The 20,068-nt window shown below is 43.5% G+C and overlaps 2 protein-coding genes across 2 annotated transcripts in view; one reads left to right on the forward strand and one right to left on the reverse strand.

Annotated features, from left to right (window-relative positions):
- Positions 1-19,476, forward strand: part of LOC147506789 (phosphoglucan, water dikinase, chloroplastic-like) — a 38,642-nt gene extending 19,166 nt beyond the window's left edge. Inside the window, exons 10-13 of the mRNA XM_086558834.1 lie at positions 3,355-3,563; positions 3,671-3,789; positions 3,973-4,043; positions 18,917-19,476. Coding sequence (XP_086414960.1) covers positions 3,355-3,563; positions 3,671-3,789; positions 3,973-4,043; positions 18,917-18,959 — 442 coding nt within the window. The 3' untranslated portion in view covers positions 18,960-19,476. The remainder of the gene's footprint in view (positions 1-3,354; positions 3,564-3,670; positions 3,790-3,972; positions 4,044-18,916) is intronic.
- LOC147506791 (eukaryotic translation initiation factor 5A-4-like) lies at positions 3,782-8,646 on the reverse strand. The gene is made up of 6 exons (XM_086603716.1): positions 8,611-8,646; positions 8,321-8,506; positions 8,129-8,185; positions 7,943-8,014; positions 7,395-7,863; positions 3,782-6,667 (listed from the first exon to the last, which is right to left on the reverse strand). The coding sequence occupies exons 1-5, from the start codon at positions 8,644-8,646 to the stop codon at positions 7,708-7,710; spliced, it is 507 nt and encodes a 168-aa protein (XP_086459842.1). The 3' UTR covers positions 3,782-6,667; positions 7,395-7,707.
- Positions 19,477-20,068: the final 592 nt, after the last annotated feature.

Here is a 20,068-nt window from a genome sequence, read left to right on the forward strand (position 1 = left end):
TGTATGCAATGCAGCTAGAAGTTGTCCGTGAGCTGTTGGTAGGTACGGAAACTGGTGATCGCTTGGAGGCTCTGATATACTCTTCTATCTATCTTAAGGTTGAGCAATTATTGCTTGCTTCAAGTGTTGTTATTGAATTAGTTTTTACAGGCCTTAAGCTTATGGCAATATGTTTCTTGTGCAGTGGATAAATATAGGGCAAATTCCATGCTTTGAAGATGGGGGCCATCACCGACCAAACAGACACGCTGAGATTTCTAGACTCATATTTCGCGAACTGGAGAGTATGTCATACAGGAAGGATACATCTCCCCTGGTAAATTTGTTTGACGGAGTACTTTTATGCACATTTTCTTTATTGAACCTAACAGTCAAACTGCACTTCTATTGCTAAAGAGTTCTTTTTCTTTATTGAACTATATTCAGGAGATACTTGTTATTAAGCAAAATTCATCCATGCCTTCCATCATTCAAGTCAGAATTTACTGCGTCTGTTCCCTTTACTCGAATAAGATATATTGCTCATCGGAATGACATCCCCCATGATCTCAAGGTTATATATATCTTGAATTGCTTGGTGCAGTGTTAAAATTTTGTTGTCTTGTATTAAGTACTGATTCTGTTGCATTGTCCAGCAAGAAATCAAGCATACTATACAGAACAAGCTTCATCGTAATGCAGGCCCAGAAGATCTCATTGCTACCGAAGCAATGCTTGCCAGAATTACGAGGAACCCTGGGGAATATAATGAAGCATTTGTAGAACAATTTAGAATATTTTATAATGAACTGAAGGACTTTTTCAACGCAGGAAGGTATTTTGCATGATTCCTTTTGAATATGACCTGACACGCACAACATATACATGCTATTCTCAATGAATGTCACGGTTCTCCTTATTTAACAAGATTTATTTATAACTTCACAATGTTCGCATGTTCTTATTATTTGTTTTGTGAATTTTCCGGAAATGACCCTCATGATACATGAAAAAGAAAAAGAATCCACAGAATCTTCTGAATGGGTTATTATTTGTTTTGGTTTATCAAAGCTTCATGTGCAATTACTTACTGATGATGCAAGTCCAACTTTTTTTCTTCTACATAACTACTTGATAGGCATATGAAAGATGCGGCTCATGTCTGTCCAAATGACCATGTCACACAGTTATGATCTACTTATTTAGTTGCTCAAAGGATCTTACTACTCCAGAGATGAAATTTTGTTAGAGTCCCGCCTCCCGGACTTTATAGTTGGCATGCATATTGTCTACATAACCCGTTTTTGTGTGTTTAGTTTTGTAGTAGGTTGGTTCTTCTTCTCCTCCTCTCTCTCTCAAACAATTTTCACAAGTACTTGGTTCCTCTTCTTCTCTTTGGTTTGCTCGCCTTATGAGTTGTTATTTAAAAACAAAGTTAAGTACTTGAATTATCGGCCGCGAAACCGTTCTAGGAATTAACTTTACTTTATTTCTTTTGTGGAATTCAGTAACCGTAGCTATAGATATAAGTGATTTAATTTTTATGTGAAAAATAGAATTGGCGACAGATTTGGTGTGATAACTCCTACGCGTGCTATTGCAGCCTCACGGAGCAACTTGAATCAATTAAGGATTCTCTGGATGGAAAAACCTTATCAGCTCTTTCTTTATTTCTAGAGTGCAAGAAGGTATTTATGTTGTGCTTTAATTGCTTTGTTCTCATTTCTAGGTGAAAGTTATAGTTTCACCCAAATCAGTTATGATGTTAATCAAGCAGAGCTGACATGCTACACAACTCAGGTTCTCTATAATGATTTTTTCTTAGACTCTTAATGAACTGGAATTGCAAGTAATCAGAATGTTGTTTCATCGATAGAAAATCTAGTTAATGTCCACAATGAATGAAAGATGGAAAGCTTAAAATATACTCATTTCAGTCATTTGAATGCGTTGGGGCAAGTAAACTCAGAAAAATCTATATAGTTTGTGGAGGTCATATGGACCTACATAATGTGGATACTCTCAATAGATCCTAATCTTGAACAGCAAATGGCTAATATATGGGTGAACTGTATTTTGCAGAGTTTAGACAGAATGGACGAACCTGGCAATTTCTTGAAGAAGGATGGGGCTGATCTACTGATGAAAGCGTTGCAATCCTTGTCGTCTTTAAGAGCACTGCTTGTGAAAGGTCTTGAAAGTGGCCTTGAATGATGCCCCTGATGCTGCAATATAATCGTCAAAAGGTCTTTTGAGATAAGATAAATACTTATTTATCATGTTTCATGATGGAGTGGTTTCCTGAAGTAAAGCATTTTTTCCTAAATGATCTTGCTCCTGTGCAGTGGCGCCTTTGTGAGATTGGGATTGAGGACTACTCTTTTGTTCTTTTAAGCAGGTACATTTAAAAGATTCCTGTGATTTAGTTCTTATTATGTGCAATAGTTATGGTCTATTTTCAAGTACTATTTAGTCTTTCTGTCTGGGGTAATGCGTTACAGATTTTTTTTCTGATCAGAGCTAAATATTTATTAGTTGATACGTAACAAGAAAAAGAAGGCAATAAGCACCTTTCTTGGCGGAATGAGGACTTCTGAACAAGGACTTAAAAAAACAATCCATTATAAGCTGTTTCAGGTGTTTGACTGAAGGTCAAATATCTATGTTTTCATTTTGTTTTTATGAATTTTATCGCAATTACGCATCATGCTTCTGCTGCATCAACTTTGTAGAGAACATAGCTCCAGGCGGTGTACACACATTACATTGGAACAATGTGGTTTCTGTGGTAGTCCAGCTTGCCTAAGTAATAGTAAAGGAAGAGAACATAACCAAGCTGTTAGGAAAAGAAGGATAATTAGGTTATTATGTAAGGGTATAGTAGTCATTTGTTAAAGTGTGATTTGTGATAAAAAGATTACACCTATGGGTTCTTCCGTGTAATAGTTTTTATGTTGTTTATCAAGAATGCAATGAAAGGTAGTCTTCTTCATTGTGAATAGAAGCAATCTTTGAATAGTTCGAAATCCTACACCATGCATGTACTTAGATAGAGCTATGTTATAGTGAACACCTTTCTTTAAGTCAAAATGGGAAAAATGGGATTCATCTTTAATATGTTGGAACTGTTAGTATGACCAAATAACAAATAAGTATGGCATTGCAATGAAGCAGATGAACTCTTGCAGTGGCCAATTGACAAAGTATTTTTGATAAATTGAATCGATTGAAGAAAATAAATATCAAGTTTACTACTTTTATAGCAGGTCTTTATCTAACTTGGTGTTCATTGTTTTATTTGGTGAAGCTGTACTGAGTTATTAGATGAGGTCTGCTTAGTACTAAATCATTGTAGATTGTGTTTGCTCTAAATAGATTCCTTAATGCACTCGAAGCTATGGGTGGGCTGTCTTGGCTAGCACAAAATGCAGGGCCTGTGAATGCAAGTTCTTGGAATGATCTACTTGATGCTCTAGCTGTTGGAATTCGCCAGTTGGGACTTTCTGGTTGGAAGCTAGAGGAATGTACCGCAATTGAGAATGAGCTCCTAGCATGGAAGCAGAAAGGTCTAACTGAAAGAGAAGGTATTTTCTCAGTTTTGAACGAACTGGATGACTACTCTTTGAGTTAATTTTGTTCTGACTGTTTCTAAGTATATCTTCTTAGTCCTGGTTTTTGAATATTTTGTCAGGCAGCAAGGATGGTAAAACCATTTGGGGATTGAGACTGAAAGCTACTTTTGATAGATCAAGGAGAATTACTGAAGAATATTCTGAAGCTCTTCTTCAGATTTTCCCTCATCGAGTGCAGGTCTATTACTTTGCTTCTCCTCTTAGCAATTACTTTCGAAGACAGATTACGTAATTCTACTGTTAGTTTGCTATGGTCATGTTGAATGCTTTACTTGAGGCTGCTGAAGCAGTAGTTTTGGTACTTGAAACTGGATTGGAAAATGAGGGTGCTGATGCAAAAAATTCTTCCTTGGTCATGCAGATTCTTGGGAAAGCACTTGGAGTTCCTGAGAACAATGTAAGGACCTATACTGAAGCTGAGATTCGGGCCAGGTATTGTCTCTTTGTTGTTCTTTTCTTCATCCTTGTCTTACACTATCATACAAAAATAAACTATTGTGTCTTGTATGTATGACCCAAAAGAACTAAAAGAAGACAATCAAACCTTTCCCTTTCGTAATCAGTGGCATAGCAACACACGAACAAATTCCAAACCGCTTCATACAACATAAATGATCTACTAGAAGCAAACTAGAAAGGTTTGAAAGCATACCTGTTTAAAGAAGCCTAAAAGTTTAGTACTGCAGTTTGAAGGCACACCACTGTGTGTCTTGCATAACTCTTCCTTGTAGCTTTGTTCTACAGTGAGTGAAAATAACTTGAAAGTTTCGTGATAGGTATACAATATATATGAAAGTTAAAGCAATCAGATTCGACCTCTAGAGGAAGCCAACGAGTAATTGCCTCACAAATCACTCTGTTTTCTTTTTTCTGTAGTATGAAACATTGTACTAGAAAATCAATGCAAATTTTATAAAAGGAAAATAAACAGACGAAACATCCGCATAATATAGTACTTGAATGACAAAAGAAGTTCTACAGAAGACAGTTATGTGTTCAAGATCAAGTCCAGCCTGTGCCAAAAGTTGGTTGGAGGTTGAGTTAAAATAAAAACGTTGTTGTCCATTTTCCTACATCACTAGCAGAGTAATCTAAAACTCGTGTCTGCCCAGAAAAAAAAACATTTAAACAGTTAATGATTTAGGCAGTAACACTTTTTACCCTAGTAATGTCATTGGCATAAACAAAATTATTACTTGACACTTTCAAGCTAAGAGCATGTAAGCTGCACCCTATGAAGCACCAATACGTCCCTAAAGGTGAAGTATCGGTGTCCGATACGTGTTCGACACGGATACGCCCCGATACGTGTCGGATACGTGATTTGGAGTATCCAATTTTATAATTAATTTTTTTAATTTCCGACACGTGGGGGATACGCGGGGAACAGTAATCTCACACATACAAGAAATTTTTTTGGAACTTCAACAAAAAAAAACAAGTGAAATAAAATCCAAATTAAGAAGAGATGCAAGAGAAAAAAGATGAAGTGATTAAGTGGTATCTGACTAACTAATTTTAATCTGCAACCTCCATGGATAAATTTTCAAAACCTTCCCATGAAGAAAGAAGAAAGATGAATTGCCATTTTAATTTGAATTTGGTGAAAAATGCTCAATTATATAATATTTATATATATATTATTCAAACTTGTCCATGACGTATCCGTGTCCTATATTTTTGAAAAATGTCGTGTCCGCGTATCCGTATTGCGTATCGGTATCCGTGCTTCCTAGGGTGTACCAAACTCTTTTCCAATGACAGCATTAACCTAAGAAACAACATAATCTCCGACGCTAGAAAATATTGTATGAAATTTACATTGAAAGTCATAAGGAACCTATACCAAGTTCACAAGCTAGCACATCCGATGTTCAATATCAAACATATCCCAAACTCCTTCAGATTCATGAATATCAAGGACGTGAACACCTGCAAACACCATCACAAAAATTTGGTATAAAATCTACAACTACCAACATGAGCTTCGCCCTATAACCAAAACTCGTTGATAAAGAAGTCAACAGATTACTGTAGGATCAACATAAAATTAGGCATTATACTTTCAATGTATACTTATCCTTCCAATACATACCCCCTTATTATTCCACATAAGAAGGAACTCAGGAATGTGGACGAAGAAGCCACCACAAATAAATGAACAAGATGTAAGAAAATATACCCAAATCACAAAACTACATCTGCCTTAAACACCTCCAAGACGCGGCGAGGTATACATACCACTTTGCAATAACAATGCCATCAAAGCAATATAGCTAGCCACATTTTTATCAAGAAACATCTTAAACATTCTCAAACAACAACCAAAATCCCCACACTAATACTTTATTAACAAATCAGTAGCTACATAAAAACCATTTCAGCTCGTAGTTTAATTCCAAACCAAGTTTGACAACCTCATAACCCAACAACGACTAGTAACAATAACAGAATTTGGTCTAAACCCACCCATAAAAACAATCTTAAACTCCATTAATACTTTGCTAAAATACTCATTTTGAGATAAACCCAAAATAGTTTGGTTAATTAAGACTTTCTTTCAGGTATCTTATCAAACATTTTATTAGCATCTTTTTGAAAATGATGGTTCTGGGTCAAATTCAACATACACTGTAACAACCCTTCTTTGAAACACATAAAGTAAATTGGAAAACTTACCAGAAATATGGCGAAGTGGTTGGAAAACACACACACGTCTTTCGTCTTTAAATGAATTGCAGTTGAACTCGACTACAAAAAACCCGAAAGCAAAAATCCAATATTTAACTAAACCCAAATTTTATAAATAAATCATTAGGAAATAATCAAATTATTTACCTTAATGGCTTCAAGGCGTTCAAGCTGATGAAGTATTACAAAACAACCTACAAAATCACCAAAACAAATGATTAGTATATATGAAATCAAAACTTGATTTTGAAAACACTAAAAAGAAGTGATTTTGTATTTACTTGAGTGAGAGTGAGAGATATGTGAGAGTGTACCTTCTTGGAGTGGGAATGAGAGCGGGAGTGACAAATTGCGTTGGGAACTTCCTACAGACACAAACCGTCCGGGTATTCTTTATGCAAGCGTCTGTCGGGTAAACTCCTTTTTTTGGTAGTGTTTGTTCTGCCTCTACTAGTAAATGGGTTTTAGCCTTGCAACAAGCTTGATTTAAAAGGCTTGAAAGAGTTTGATCTATGATACACTTGAACTGAATTAACAGCCCTAAAAAGAACAAGCTTACCGTGATGGAAGAAAGACGGATTTCTTCTCTAAGCAAAGCTACTCTCAAAGCCAAGCATCCCCTTTTCCCCAAGTGCACTTGGCACCAGACTAGCCCGACCTTGTGTCTCTTTATTTCCTTAAGCCAACTTATAATGAAAAATAATGAAGCCAGGAGTTTTTCTGTTTTCAAATCAGTCTTACCGTAACCACTTACTACCGAACTAGTACTGGCTGTACTGGTGCCTACTTCCTATGGCAGAAGGGCTTAAAAGCACCTAGCTTACTTCTTTTCCTTTCCTTCACAATTATTTCTTGATAATCGGCATTTACATAAATTAAATCAAGCCATACAGTCAGACAATCATAACCACATACTCAAACAATTAAATCAACTAAACAATAATATCAATTGGTTCAAATATCTCCTCCACCGTAGTCCATGATTTAGTAACTATGTATATTCATAAAAGCAAATCAAAGAAAAATAATGGTATAGGTAAACTCAAACTTAAATTCTGAAGTTCACAAGAAATTGGTAGAATGATTACTCACCAATTAGCAAATTCCCAACTCCAAGAATTGACTTCGAGCTACCGAGCTCCAAGCTTTGAGTCGATTTTCCGCTTCCACCTCCTCATCTTTTCCTTATAATATTCTCTCTCTCTCTCTCTCTCTCCTCTTCTTTCTTTTCTTCTTACTTCTCTTTTTCTTTCTCTCTCAATCCGCCACCCTATTAAAGGTAAAGACTTAGGTTTTAAACTCAAGTTGAGCCCATAAAGGTTTTAAACTCAAGTTAAGCCCATAAAGCTCAACTACCTGATCATAGTAGTGGACATAGATCTAACAGAAGCAAAAGATAAAGTAATTATTCCACATAGTTACTCCACCAGGTAGGCACATAGGCTGCGGAATAGAAATTAGTTTTAGGGCCAATGTCTTTGAGAGTTGAGATCTGCTCTTCTCCCATCGAAGACGTGACAGTCACCACCAGATCTTTTCCTTCAGCAAACCCCTCTGTAATCTATAAAAATGACAAGGAATTAGTTCCAAAGAATATGAAAAATCAGTCTTAAAGAGAGGACAATAGAAACAGTACACACCTGGGTTAGTAGTGGCTCTTCAGGAAGCCTTAGATCATCCTTGGTGTTCCCATTTTCAGTTAATAGGCTCACCTGAAAGGACCCAACCTCAGTCACTTAGCTAATAAGAATCGCTAAAATTATCTTGGGAGAAAGCACTTTTCCTGACTTAGATTATGTGATAATAGTATAATACTAATAACTAACAAAGCCATCTTCAGAAATATCAATCAGCTGATAGTCTGTACGATTAACATGAGGAACCTGGAAAATAGATATCAACACGGGCAATCAGTCATCCAAAATTTCATATGCTAATGGTGAAGAAAAACAGGAATTTATGATACGCAAGGAATGAGAGCATAATAGATCGAGAAAACAATCAAATTATGAACTTACATCACAATTGTGGGATGAGGGCACAATGTCTTCAAGCTTCTTTGATGTGAATATGTCAATTGTTATGAAGTGACACTTGGCATGGCCGTGTTTGCCAGTTTTGGAGGTGGAAACCTCAACAACCTGATTACACAAAAAGCACCAATAGAGTGAGTTGATCCATGTAGTGCATGTGAGGCTGAAAACCTATTAGAACTTATAACAAGATGAAGATGAAGAAGTATGGTCCTTTCAAAAGGTGCTCACGCCAAAATGAATGACAATGCATATGTGATTGATCTTCCTTCTACCTTTAGAATTTCCAACACATTCAACGTCCAAGACATCTTTCAATATCATGGTGAGGAAGATACTCATATTCGGACATTAACACGAGGTCATGTTCTTTTCAAGAAGGAGCCCGATGTAGGACACCAAGCATAGAGTACCATCTTTTAGTTATTAATATTAATATTTTTGAAATTAGAATTATTACTTATTAGGAATTTAGAATATTTAGTATTTTCTATTTAGAGTTTAATTAGCTTTAGAAGTCTAGGTTTGATTTAGAAGTCTAGTTTCATTGTTAATCAATTATGGTTTATCTATATAAAGATGTCATTGTAGTTTAGTTAGTTCATTCAATTATCAAACTATCAAATCTCTAAAACCTATTATACTTTTCTCCCCCAACTTCTATAATTTTTCTATTTAATCTTCTTCTTCTTCGATAAATCAATCATCCCTGTATCTACCAAATTCATGACCATGGGGATGACATGTCTCAAAGAGCATCGGTAACTTAAGAAACCAGAGAGTGAGAGTACGGGATATAGGCCATGATGAGGAGATGAGTGACCCGGTTAGCGGTTATGAACTGTGAGGTGGAGATCGATGGAATCGAGGGAAGAAGCGGTTAGGGAGTATAGAGAGAGAGAAAAAAAAAGAGAGAAAAGAAAACGAAGAGAGAGAGGAGAGTGGGCTGTAAGATCGAGATTACATAGGGATTTGAAGGTTGTAAAATCTGATTATACATTTGGCCCGTGCTGGGGATCACACGAAAGTGACCTACGGTTTAGAGACAAGAAGAAAGGGTTATAGGATGGCAACGATGACTAAGAAAGGGAGAGGGAGACCAAAAAAAAGTGAGAGAGGAATCGATGAGGGAGAGGCTCGAGTGTGGAGTTGGAAGAAACACAGGAGGAAGTTCAAGACGGCCAGAGGCAACCGGACAACTCTTGCGGGGAAGAAGTAGCGAGATTGAGGGAGGAGAATGAAGATCTTAGAAGAGAAAGGGAAACTACACAAAGAGGGGAGGGACTAGAGAGCGAGGAGAATAGCGAGATGGGGAACAGCGAGTGAGGAAGCCTCGAGGGCTAAGAGGTGATCCGGAGGGGGATGGGTCGCTGGAGGTGATCCAGGCGATGATTGAAAAGGATAGAGAAATAAGTCGGACGGCGGAAAAAAAAAAAGCGGGGGTGGTGAGGAAGGTAGTAGCGGACTTAATCGAACCCGCAGCGGATTGATTTGGAATTCGAGGTACCAAAGAGGTTTACTAAACCGAGGTTCGAGCGATATGACGGGAAGGGTGATCCGCGGACCACTTACACCATTTTAAGCCAGATGCGGCCGCGGGCAAGAGAGTAAGGCGGACTCCGGCTGCATGATGTTTCCGCTAGTCCGAAAGGGGAGCTTCGGATTGGTATTACCGATTGACGTCGCTAAAGATAAAGAAGTTCGAGGATTTGGAGGCGAGCATTCGTGGACCATTTCATTCATCGAAACGGAGAATAGTGGATATCGCGGACCTCTTCAATGTCAAAGCGAAATCCGCCCGAGAGCCGGGGAATTTTGTGTAGGTTCGCCGAGGAGGAGACGTTGAGGGTAGAGAATTTGGATGAGCACACCGCGGTAATAGCATTCCGGCATGGGTTGAAGCGTGGTACTAGAGTCCATGAATCGTGTCCAAAATCGAAGTCCGCGGACGTTACATGCCTTTGTATCCAAAGGTCGAGAAATACATAACGATATGAGGATATCCGCAGAAGGCGCTAAGGAGCCTAGGAAGGCGGAGAAATCGGTGCATAGTGTAGACGTAAGCGGCCGGAAAGACGGAGGAAAGGCCGCGGCCCGTGAAGCGGGGATCTTACAGGGGAAAGAGACACACAAAGTCGGAGAGAGGTCGAGACATAGCGAGGAGAGACGCCGCGAGAAAACCATACCGCGATATAGCGACAACTCCTTTGAACAAAACTTTAGAGGAGATATTGCCGTTAATCAAAGGGATGCAGATTTTTGAAGGTCCAGAAAACGCCTAGAGAACTGGAAGAGAAGCCGTTTCGCGGCGTACCACGGATCGAAACCACGAGAACCAATGAAGGTGTTCGCTGCGGTGGTTGGTAGAGAGAATGATAGAAAAGGGGTTCTTTGAGAGAGTTCATCGGGGAGGCACATCCGGTCAAAGAAGCGCCCACCGTAGCGAGGATCCTAGGAACCATCAATGTCATCTTCGGTGGGAAACAAGAGGAAGGAATGCTCATCCGGGACAAAGTCGAGGGAGGGCGTCCCTTTACAGCCAGATAAATGAGGTCTCGAAAGCATTCCGCGACCCGGTGCGGGGGCCACGGAGGGGATGGTAGGATAGAATTCTCGCCAAAGGATCCGGAAGCGGTAATCTCCCCACGAGGATCTGTTGGTGATAACAATTCGATGGGTAATTACATGGTGAAGAGGGTGTTAATAGATCGCGCGGGCTTCGGTGGATTTGTTGTTTAGCGGTGCTATGGAGGAAATGAATATTGAGAAGAAACAATTGAAGCCTCCCGGCACTAATCTGTTTTGGATTCAAGCGGTAGCATGACCGAACCCATAGGGAACTGGAGCTACCAAGAATCGCAGGTCCTATAAGCGGTGTTCACCCGTTTCATGGTTGTGGACTCCACATCGCAATTCAATGCCATCTTGGGGAAGGAGATGGATTCACGAGATGAAGGCAATTCCATCCACCTACTATCAAGTGATCCGTTCCCGACTAAGCGGAGGAATGTACGAGATAAGAGGAGACCAAGCCGCGGCTCAAAGAATACACCGGTGGTGGTTCGAGAGTTGATCCGCACGGACACGCATGCGGGCGGAAAGAGGGCGGACACGGGCGAAGCAATCACGAGATCGCGTAACGGTCCCGAGTTGCCGATGGGGGCGAAAACGATGGATGAGGTGGAGACGGTGAACGTAAATCTTTGGAGAGGAGGAGAACCGGTGTCTATTGGGGCGATTTATCGGAGAGTTGGAAAGCAAAGTTGACCGCCTTTGTTGATGGAGAACAATGATGTGTTCGCGATGGTGCGTGGAGGATCCGGTGGAATTTGGATCCAGAATTTGCTTTGTCACAGTTGCATATGAGAGAAGGGGCCAAGCCCATCCGGCAAAAGATGAGAGGCTTAAAGCCGCAGTATGCGCAGGGAATACGGGAGGAGATACATAGGTTGAAAGCGGCGGGGATTATTCGCGAATGCAAATTCACGGAATGGCTCTCCAACATTGTCGCGGTTCCAAAAAAGAATGGAAAGGTAAGAATGTGTGTCGACTTCACGGATGTCAATTTACAATGTCCGAAAGATTGTTACCCAATGCCGCGGATAGACGAGTTGGTGGATCGGACTGCGGAGTTTAAGTTCTTCTCTTTCATGGACGCGTCTATGGGATACAATCAGGTGTTCATGTATGAGTCGGACCAAGACAAAACCGCGTTTATAGTAGAGGGGAGTTTCTTTGTTATAATTCGAATGCCTTTCGGCTTGAAGAACGCCGGGGCTACCTTTCAGAGGATAGGTGAGAAGATGTTTGAGAGCAAGATCAGAAGGGGAATGGAAATCTACATAGATGACATGGTGGAAAAGAGTATGACCGAGGAGGAACATCTGGAGGGATTGAAGGAGACGTTTGCAATATTACGGACCTACAAGCTGATGTTGAACCCTGACAAATGCACCTTTGGGGTGACGTCGGGAAAGTTCTTGGGTTACATCGTCACATACCGCGGAATAGAAGCAAATCCGGACCAGATCAGGGCTTTGGTAGAGATGCAATCACCCCAGGATGTGAAAGAGGTCCAGAGGTTGGCAGGAAGAATCGCGGCTCTCAACAGATTCATTTCAAAATCCTCGGACAAGTGTAGACCTCAGCACTGCTCTCTTCGCGGGAAAACAACGGACTTCCAATGGACCGGCGTGTGAAAAAGCTTTCCGGGGAGTTAAAGGTTTATTTGGGGAAGAGCCCCTATCTTGTCGCGACCGGGGCAAGGAGAAAACCGTATCAGACTTGGGGGGTGTCGAGATGCGCTTAATCGGCTCCGTGTTGATAGGGTGGTGGTGGACAAGATAGAGAGGCGGTGTATTTTGTGAGCAAAACCATGTTAGATGCGAGAAACCGGATATAGCGGGGATCGAGAAATTCGCTCTGGCGTTGGTTTTTCGACTTTGAAACTAAAACCGTGCCGATGCTCTTTCGGTAGTGGTGGTGACAAATTTACCACTCAAACAGGCCCCGAAAGCGGAAAAGTCGGGGAAGAATGTTGAAGTGGGGCGGTAGTCTTTGAAGTTCATACGACATAGAGTACCAGTCGGGGACGGCCGAGAAAGCCGCAGGCTATGGCAGAAATTCTGGCGGGGAATTCCCGCCGAGGACCACATGGGGAGAGGAAATGGTTATGGAGCGAGAGGGCGATCCTAGTCATGATCCATTCGACCCTCGGGATATGAAAGCGGTGGTGGTGGTCTTTGCAGATGGATCCGACGACACCGGAGGCGGGATCGGGGTGGTGTTGGTTACACCGGAGAACAACCGATTAAATTATCGATGAAGTTGGGGTTCGCGGACTTGAACAATGAATCGAGTATGAGGCGGTGATAGCGGGGTTGGAAATGGCGCCGATCTTGGGGTGAATGAATTAACGGTGTATTTGATTCCAATTTGGTAATATGTCAAATGAAGCGGAGAGTTTCGCAGGCCCGGTGCCCCGGATGGCAAAATATTTAGAGGTATTACGAGAGAAAGGCTAACAAGTTTACTCGAGATCAAGTTCGCCCTTTGGGCGCGGTGAGAACCGACACGCCCGATCGTTAGCATATGTGTGGCGGCGATCTTACCGAACCGGGAAAGCGAGCCGTTTGAAATTAGGGTCTTGAACAAACCAAGCACGTCGGAGGGTGAAACAGATTTTGGGAGTCACCGAGAATGAGACAGGTGGAGGAACCCATAAAGAGTTTCCTTTGCGGGTCGAGATCGAAGACAAGCGGGAGAGAAAAGAATGGAGCAGTGTCTCAAAGATACACTCGATAGATGGTGACTTGTCTGACGCAATGTCGTTGGACCGTTATTGAAATGCATCGGGCTTAAACAAAGCGTAAGAGGTCTTGAGTGAGATTCATGAGGGGATTGTGGGAGTCATTCTCGCGGTAGGGGACGGCGGCACATCGATTATTATCTCTCAAAGGGTATTTTTGGCGCACATGAAGCGGGACTAAGCGGAGTATGCCAAGAGGTGTGAGAAATGCCAAAGATTCTCACCGGCCCGATACATGCTCCTACCGAAGAATCTTTGCATAAGGTATTGATCCTTGGCCTTTTCGCCATGTGGGCTTCGATATCGTTGGACCGCTCCCTCGGCGATGGCAAGCGAAGGTTCGTGTTGGCAGCGCGACGGATTATTTCACCAAATGGGTTGAGGGGTGGCAACCGCTGCAGAAAGTTAAGGAGGAGCAAGTCAAGAAATTTCGTGGGAAAATATAATTTGCCGATTTGGGCTGCCGCGATACCATAATGTCGCAGCATAACGGTATTCAATTCATGGGGGGCAAAGCACGCGAATTCCTCCAAGCATTCAAGGTGAAGCAAGGATTCTCGGCTCCTTACAATCCGAGGGAATAACGGGGCGAGAATCCTCTAACAAGACAATAATGGATAATTTGAAGAAGAAGTTAAGATCGAAAGGGCGTGGGGGACGAGTTGAATCGAGGTGCTGGGCGCACCGAACAACACCACCGAACTTCCACTCAAGAGTCGCCATTTGCCATGGCCTATGGAGTGGAGGCGGTGATTCCGTAGAGATGGTGGAGGCGACAACGAGAACCAGAGCCGTAGAGGGAGGAGTCAATGAAGTTATTTTAGCTGCGGACCTGAACCTTACAGAGGAAAGGAGGGATATGGCGCGCATCAAGTTGGAAGAGTACCACAGGAGATTGCAGAGGCAGTATGACAAGAGGGTGAAGCCCCGGCGGCAGTTCAAGTGGGGACGCGCGTTCGAGAAAAAGTAACCCGACCACCGAAAAAGAAGGACGGAAAGTTGGGGCCCAACTGGGAGGGGCCATACACCGTGGTCGAGAAGGGCGGGGCCGGGACCTATCGGTTACAGACTACGAAGGGGGAGGACATCGCGAGACCTTGGAACATAAGAATGTTGAAGAAATTTTATGAGTGATGCTTTGTACAGTTTTATTTTAATTAAAGACAAGCTCTGGAATCAACAGAGATTCTCATCTAAGTGTATGATGATGTTATGTGTCGCCCATGCTGTCAACGAATCAGGTGCAATCGAGACCAAAGAATTTGGCAGTGTAATGGCCGTGAACACTCAAACCAAGCTGGGGTAAACCGAAGCCGCCCCTAACAGCCTCTCACTGGCTATAGAGGCGGCCGAGGGGACGAGCCGCTTCGTGGACGATGAGGTCCAAAACAACCGGGGCAAACCGAGGCGCCTAAAAGAGCCTCCTACGGTGAGAGATAACGGAGGGGACGAGCCCTTCGTGGGCGATGAGGTCCGAAACCAGCTGGGGCAAACCGAAGCCGCCCCAAAGAGCCTCACGGTGAGAAAGATAAGGGGGGACGAGCCCTTCGGCGGACGGCGAGGTCCGAAACCAAGCTGGGCGAACTAAGGCGCCCCCAAATAGCCTACGCAGCTGCCATAGGCGGTGAGAGGGAAGCCATCAGCGGATGCGGTGGTCGAAAACAAATTTTAGGCGGATTGTATGCGGCCCGAAAACAGATTGTCCGCATACTAAGCATAATATAGTTGAGCAACTTGGAAAAACATTTTCCCAAAAAATATCACGGAATACATCGTTAATTGGCAAAGGTTTGAGCCGGCTACCGGGAACACCGAGAAATCACGGGGGCACGATAATATCGAGAACACCAAGTAAAGAACAAGTATATTACAAAAGATATTGAGCTATAAAACAAAGAGGTTGAACTCCGATCCTTTGCGCCTCGGCGGGTGCGGGAGTAGAGGTGTCCTCGGGCATCTCTTTACGGGGTGAGCCGCCGGATATGTTTACTACCTCATCGGTGGCCGGGACGATCTTAGGGGCTCCTTGTCGGGGGCGGAGGGAGGTAGCAGCAGTGGATCGGCAGCTTGGTCCGGGCGGGGAGGCGGGAGGGAAGAAGTCTCCCGGCGAATGGTAGAAAGCTTCGGCCATCCGGACGCCAGTTCCTAGCGATTTTCTTTTCGCTAGAGTGCGGAAGCGGTCGAGGCAGCTGCCGTGGATTGTTCAAGGTGGTTTTGCTTTGCGGCCTCCATTCTTTGCGCCTTCTCACTGGTCGGTTTAGCCCTGAAGGTCCGCTATTTTTGCGACGGAGAGCCCCTTCGTGACCTTATTGTCGCGTTGTGTGCCTTGAGGGCGCGATACGATAGTCATCGCGTTCTTTCTCCGGCTTGGCATATTTTGCCTTCCGGCCCGTCCGCCCATGGATCTCCGCTTCCACCTCCTCCGTGGTGTCAAGGTGTTAGTCAATCCCGGATGGCGTAGCCTATATCCGTGCTCACCGGTGAACACGAGAGGAGTTAGAGGTGACACAAAGTAATGATGCAAGGCAAAAGAATCAAGATGAGACTCACCTTCTCCCACCCGGTGTAGATGGCGGTAGCGGTGGCGACAACGCGTTCGAAAGTCACCGTGAAGCTTGATCTCGTGGAAGATGGGATGAGAAGAAAGAGAGGAGAGGCCACCGCGGCATTGTCTAAAGCGGAGTCTCTAGTGGTGGCAGGCGATCCCGGCCTTGAACTTCGGGATGCCGATTTCGGCCCAACCGGCGCAGGATCCTTACCATGATGGGCGCTGATGGGACCAACGGCCGTGGGGCCGCAGCTGAGGGGCGGATGGGGCATCGAGTGGAGGTGTTACCCGCGGTTCTACACCTCTTGGCGGGTGGCCCTGGGCAGCCGAAGTCGATCTGCTTCATCTTCTTGGTCATTTCCCACAATTTGAGTTTGTTGACATCCATGTTACGAGTGGGGGGAGGGGAGTCGGAGATCGCAAAATCGCCCCTCCCAATCGCAAAGGGAAGAATAGGAGCGGGGAACACCTGGGCGGGGGTGGATTGGTCCGGAGCGGCGGTAGAGGGTTTCTTGGTCCGTGCGGCCGGCGGCTCTAAGGGCCTCGGCTTGTGAATGAGAGATCTTTTGGTGTAGCCTCTCTTAGTCTTGGGGGAGAAGGTTTGGGCAATCTCTCTTTAGGTGGAGGCGGGACGATAGAAAAGGGCCTTGATCGGGGCGAAGTCTTTGAGGGTTGGGTCGAGAAGAGCCGGAGTGGCTTTTCGGGATCAATGCCAAGAAGGCCGCGACCGGTCGTTTCCCGGATCGCGGAGTTTCGAAAGATTGCGGAGTAGACACCGCCAGTTGTATAGTTGTGAATGAGAATCGGGCCTCCAACCCGTGACAAAGAAAGTTAGCGGCAAGGTCAAAGGCGGATAAGAATGAATACAAGGACACATGGCGCTTTCGGATACACTTACCGCTCGAGAAAGTGTAAGTGCCTTAGAGAAACCTCAGAAGGGATGTCCGCTGACAGAAAGTTCCCGGACACATACAAAGGGTAATGGTGCCACACTTTATCAGAGGTGGTGATGTGAAGAATGAAAGATTTCTTTCGTGGACGACTACAAAAGGATTGATAGCCTACTTCGCCAAACTTGGTACTCTTTTTTGATGAAGTAATGGGCAATGACATCGCGGAGTTTGATCTGGGGAGAGTTGGTTTTGTTGTAAAAGTTGGCAGCGTACATGACACGCCAAAAATTGCCAATGCCTTGACATGGCGGAATGTTGAAGTGATTGCATACTTCTACGTCAAGCAAAGACAGGGGGAACCTTAAAGCGGCTACTATTTGCCCAATCCGGTAGCGACCGGGCTCCCGGCCGCGGTTCTACAAGATGGGAAAGTGAGTCACACCGACACATGCTCTAACAAAGACATCATCCGGGATGCCATAAGCGGCTTTGATCGTCTAGGTTGGGTCTGTGGTAGTGTGGGGGGTGGGGAAGCTTAAACGATCTCCCGAGGTAGAAGGGATAGCGGCGGGGCTTGTCGCCAGCGGAGGTGGGAGAGTCCGATCCGTCGGCCCGATGGTGTTACTAGATCTAGAGGGTGGGGTCTCCGATCGATCAGATCGGACGACAGAGGAGTTCGAGGACTCCGAACCAGACATGATATTCGAGAGTGGGCGAGGCAAAGAAGCAGGGATTTCCAAAATTCGATCAAGATAAAGATATCCCACAGCCTAATGGGCGTGGAAAAGAGATGAACAGTGATCGGAACTAAATAAAAAACCAAGAATGGAAAAGAGGAAAGAGGAAGGAGAGCGAACCTGACCTTCAATGCGGCTGCAAGCAAGGAAGAGAAAGCACAAATGACGGAGACGATAACCCGGTAAGAGAGAATTTGGAGGAAGATGCTAACAAGAAGAGCGGAACAATTAGAGCAGAGAGGAAGAGGAAGAAGAGAGAGAGGTGCTGAGGTTAGAGAATGAAAGATGGAAGAATAATGGGAAAGATGAAGGGTTTGAGGGTTTGAGCGGGATTCGAGGCATCAGGGGCAAGCAAGTAATATTCAGGAGAGTGATATCCAAAGGTCAAGAGAAATGGTCCAGAGGATGGGCGCCACGTGGATATCGAAGAACGAGGTGTCAGGTTCTGCAGGTAATCATGACGCGTACAGGCATGCTAAGCACGCGTGTGAGAGAACAGAGCAAGCACGTGTCCGTTGAGAGATAGCACGTGCCCGTTGAGAGAAAGCACACGTTGGTATCATTAAGTAAAAGAAGTAGGGGCCGCGGATCGATAAATTTGAGAATATCTCGGACCCCCAAACGAAGTTTTTCACGAGGTTCGGGGGGCCGAGAGGGGGCATTTGTATCTACCAAATTCATGACCATGGGGATGACATGTCTCAAAGACCGAGGTAACTTAAGAAACCAGAGTGAGAGTCTGGGGATATAGGCCGCGGTACTTGAGGCATGAGTGGGACGGTTAGCGGTTATGAACTGGTGAGGTGGAGATCGTGGAATCAGGAAGCAGTTAGCGGTTAGGGAGTATAAGAGAGAGAGAAAGAGAGAAAAGAAGAGAGAAAAGAAAAACAGAAGAGAGAGAGGAGAGTGGCTGTAAGATCAGAGATTACATAGGGATTTCGAAGGTTGTAAAATCTGATTATACAATCCCTTTTGAAGATCTCCGCATCTTTTATTCTAAATCTCGTTTATTCCGCATCACTAATCAAGAGTAAGAACATGCATGTTTATAAATTATGTGTGAATTAACTAATTTCGCACAAGTTTATTTGGCAGAAATGTATACACCCAAAAACTTCAGCACTTGCTTGGAAATTGATGAATAACTGTTCAGCGACTGAAGAGAAGGTTCAAAAGAGGAATTGCTCTAGTTTCTAGGTGTTGTTTGTGTATGCAAAAAGAAATCTGAAAGCCTACATCATATACTCTGGTCATGCCCTTTTGCTAAACAACTATGGAGGTGGATAGCAGGTAGGTTCGAGAACAGATGCAACATTTTCAGAGTGCCATGGGGCCGGGGCAGTACAAAATGGGAGTACAATACTGAAGAAGTTATGGCAGGCTGCTATATTGGAGGCATGGTGAACGCTGCATATGAACAAGGTGCACTTTGAAGACTGTAAGTCTGTAACAACAGCCTAAATTTCTTTTAGAGCTATGTGAGAAGGCAAGTAATACATGCAGGACATCTGTCAAAATACTACATGAGGATACAAAACATTGAGGTACTAAAAAATTGGGATGTGAAAGTTGTATCACATTCATTACCTTCCTATATATTGACAGGCATCAGCAAAAGTTGAGAATCAGATTCAATAACAACCTTTCCCAACCAATTTAGTAACCTTTCCTGATAGTTAATATGCTTTTACTTGACCAGAAAAAATAAATAAATAAAAGAGAGGATATTTCGCAGGGCAAAAATCTGTACGTCATTACCTCGCCAATAGATGTCCCTCAGGTGGTAGAGAACTTAATTCTATCCAAGCACGTAGTCTATCAAAAGATGAAGAGGATTATTATGGTGTTGGTATCTGCATTTTTTATATAACTAATCGGTCTTGGGAGTATAATTTGGACCTGTCATTGTAGATGACATGCTCTACGCATTTTACGACCAAGAACTGCGGGCCTACGATTTAGACGAGTGAGGTCCTAAATTACTTACAGTCCGTGGTTTAGAGGTGGCAACAAGGTTCATCATTCCTTCACAATTTAGAAGTAATTCTTGGGGCAATTATGACTCTGAGGACGAAACAAGGTTCCATGATTCTTCTTGGTGCAGAGGTTGCTCCCATATGATTTTTCTTAGTGTAGAGGTTCCTCTTTCGTTTAGGAAACAACGCCTATACCTGGTTTCGTATCACCCATATTTGCATGGTATTGCGTGAAATTTCTTGTGGAGAAAAGAGATGGCGGCTTGCATGC

The sequence above is a fragment of the Coptis chinensis genome, chromosome 4 (assembly GCF_015680905.1).
Source record: "Coptis chinensis isolate HL-2020 chromosome 4, ASM1568090v1, whole genome shotgun sequence".
Classification (NCBI taxonomy): Eukaryota; Viridiplantae; Streptophyta; class Magnoliopsida; order Ranunculales; family Ranunculaceae; genus Coptis; species Coptis chinensis.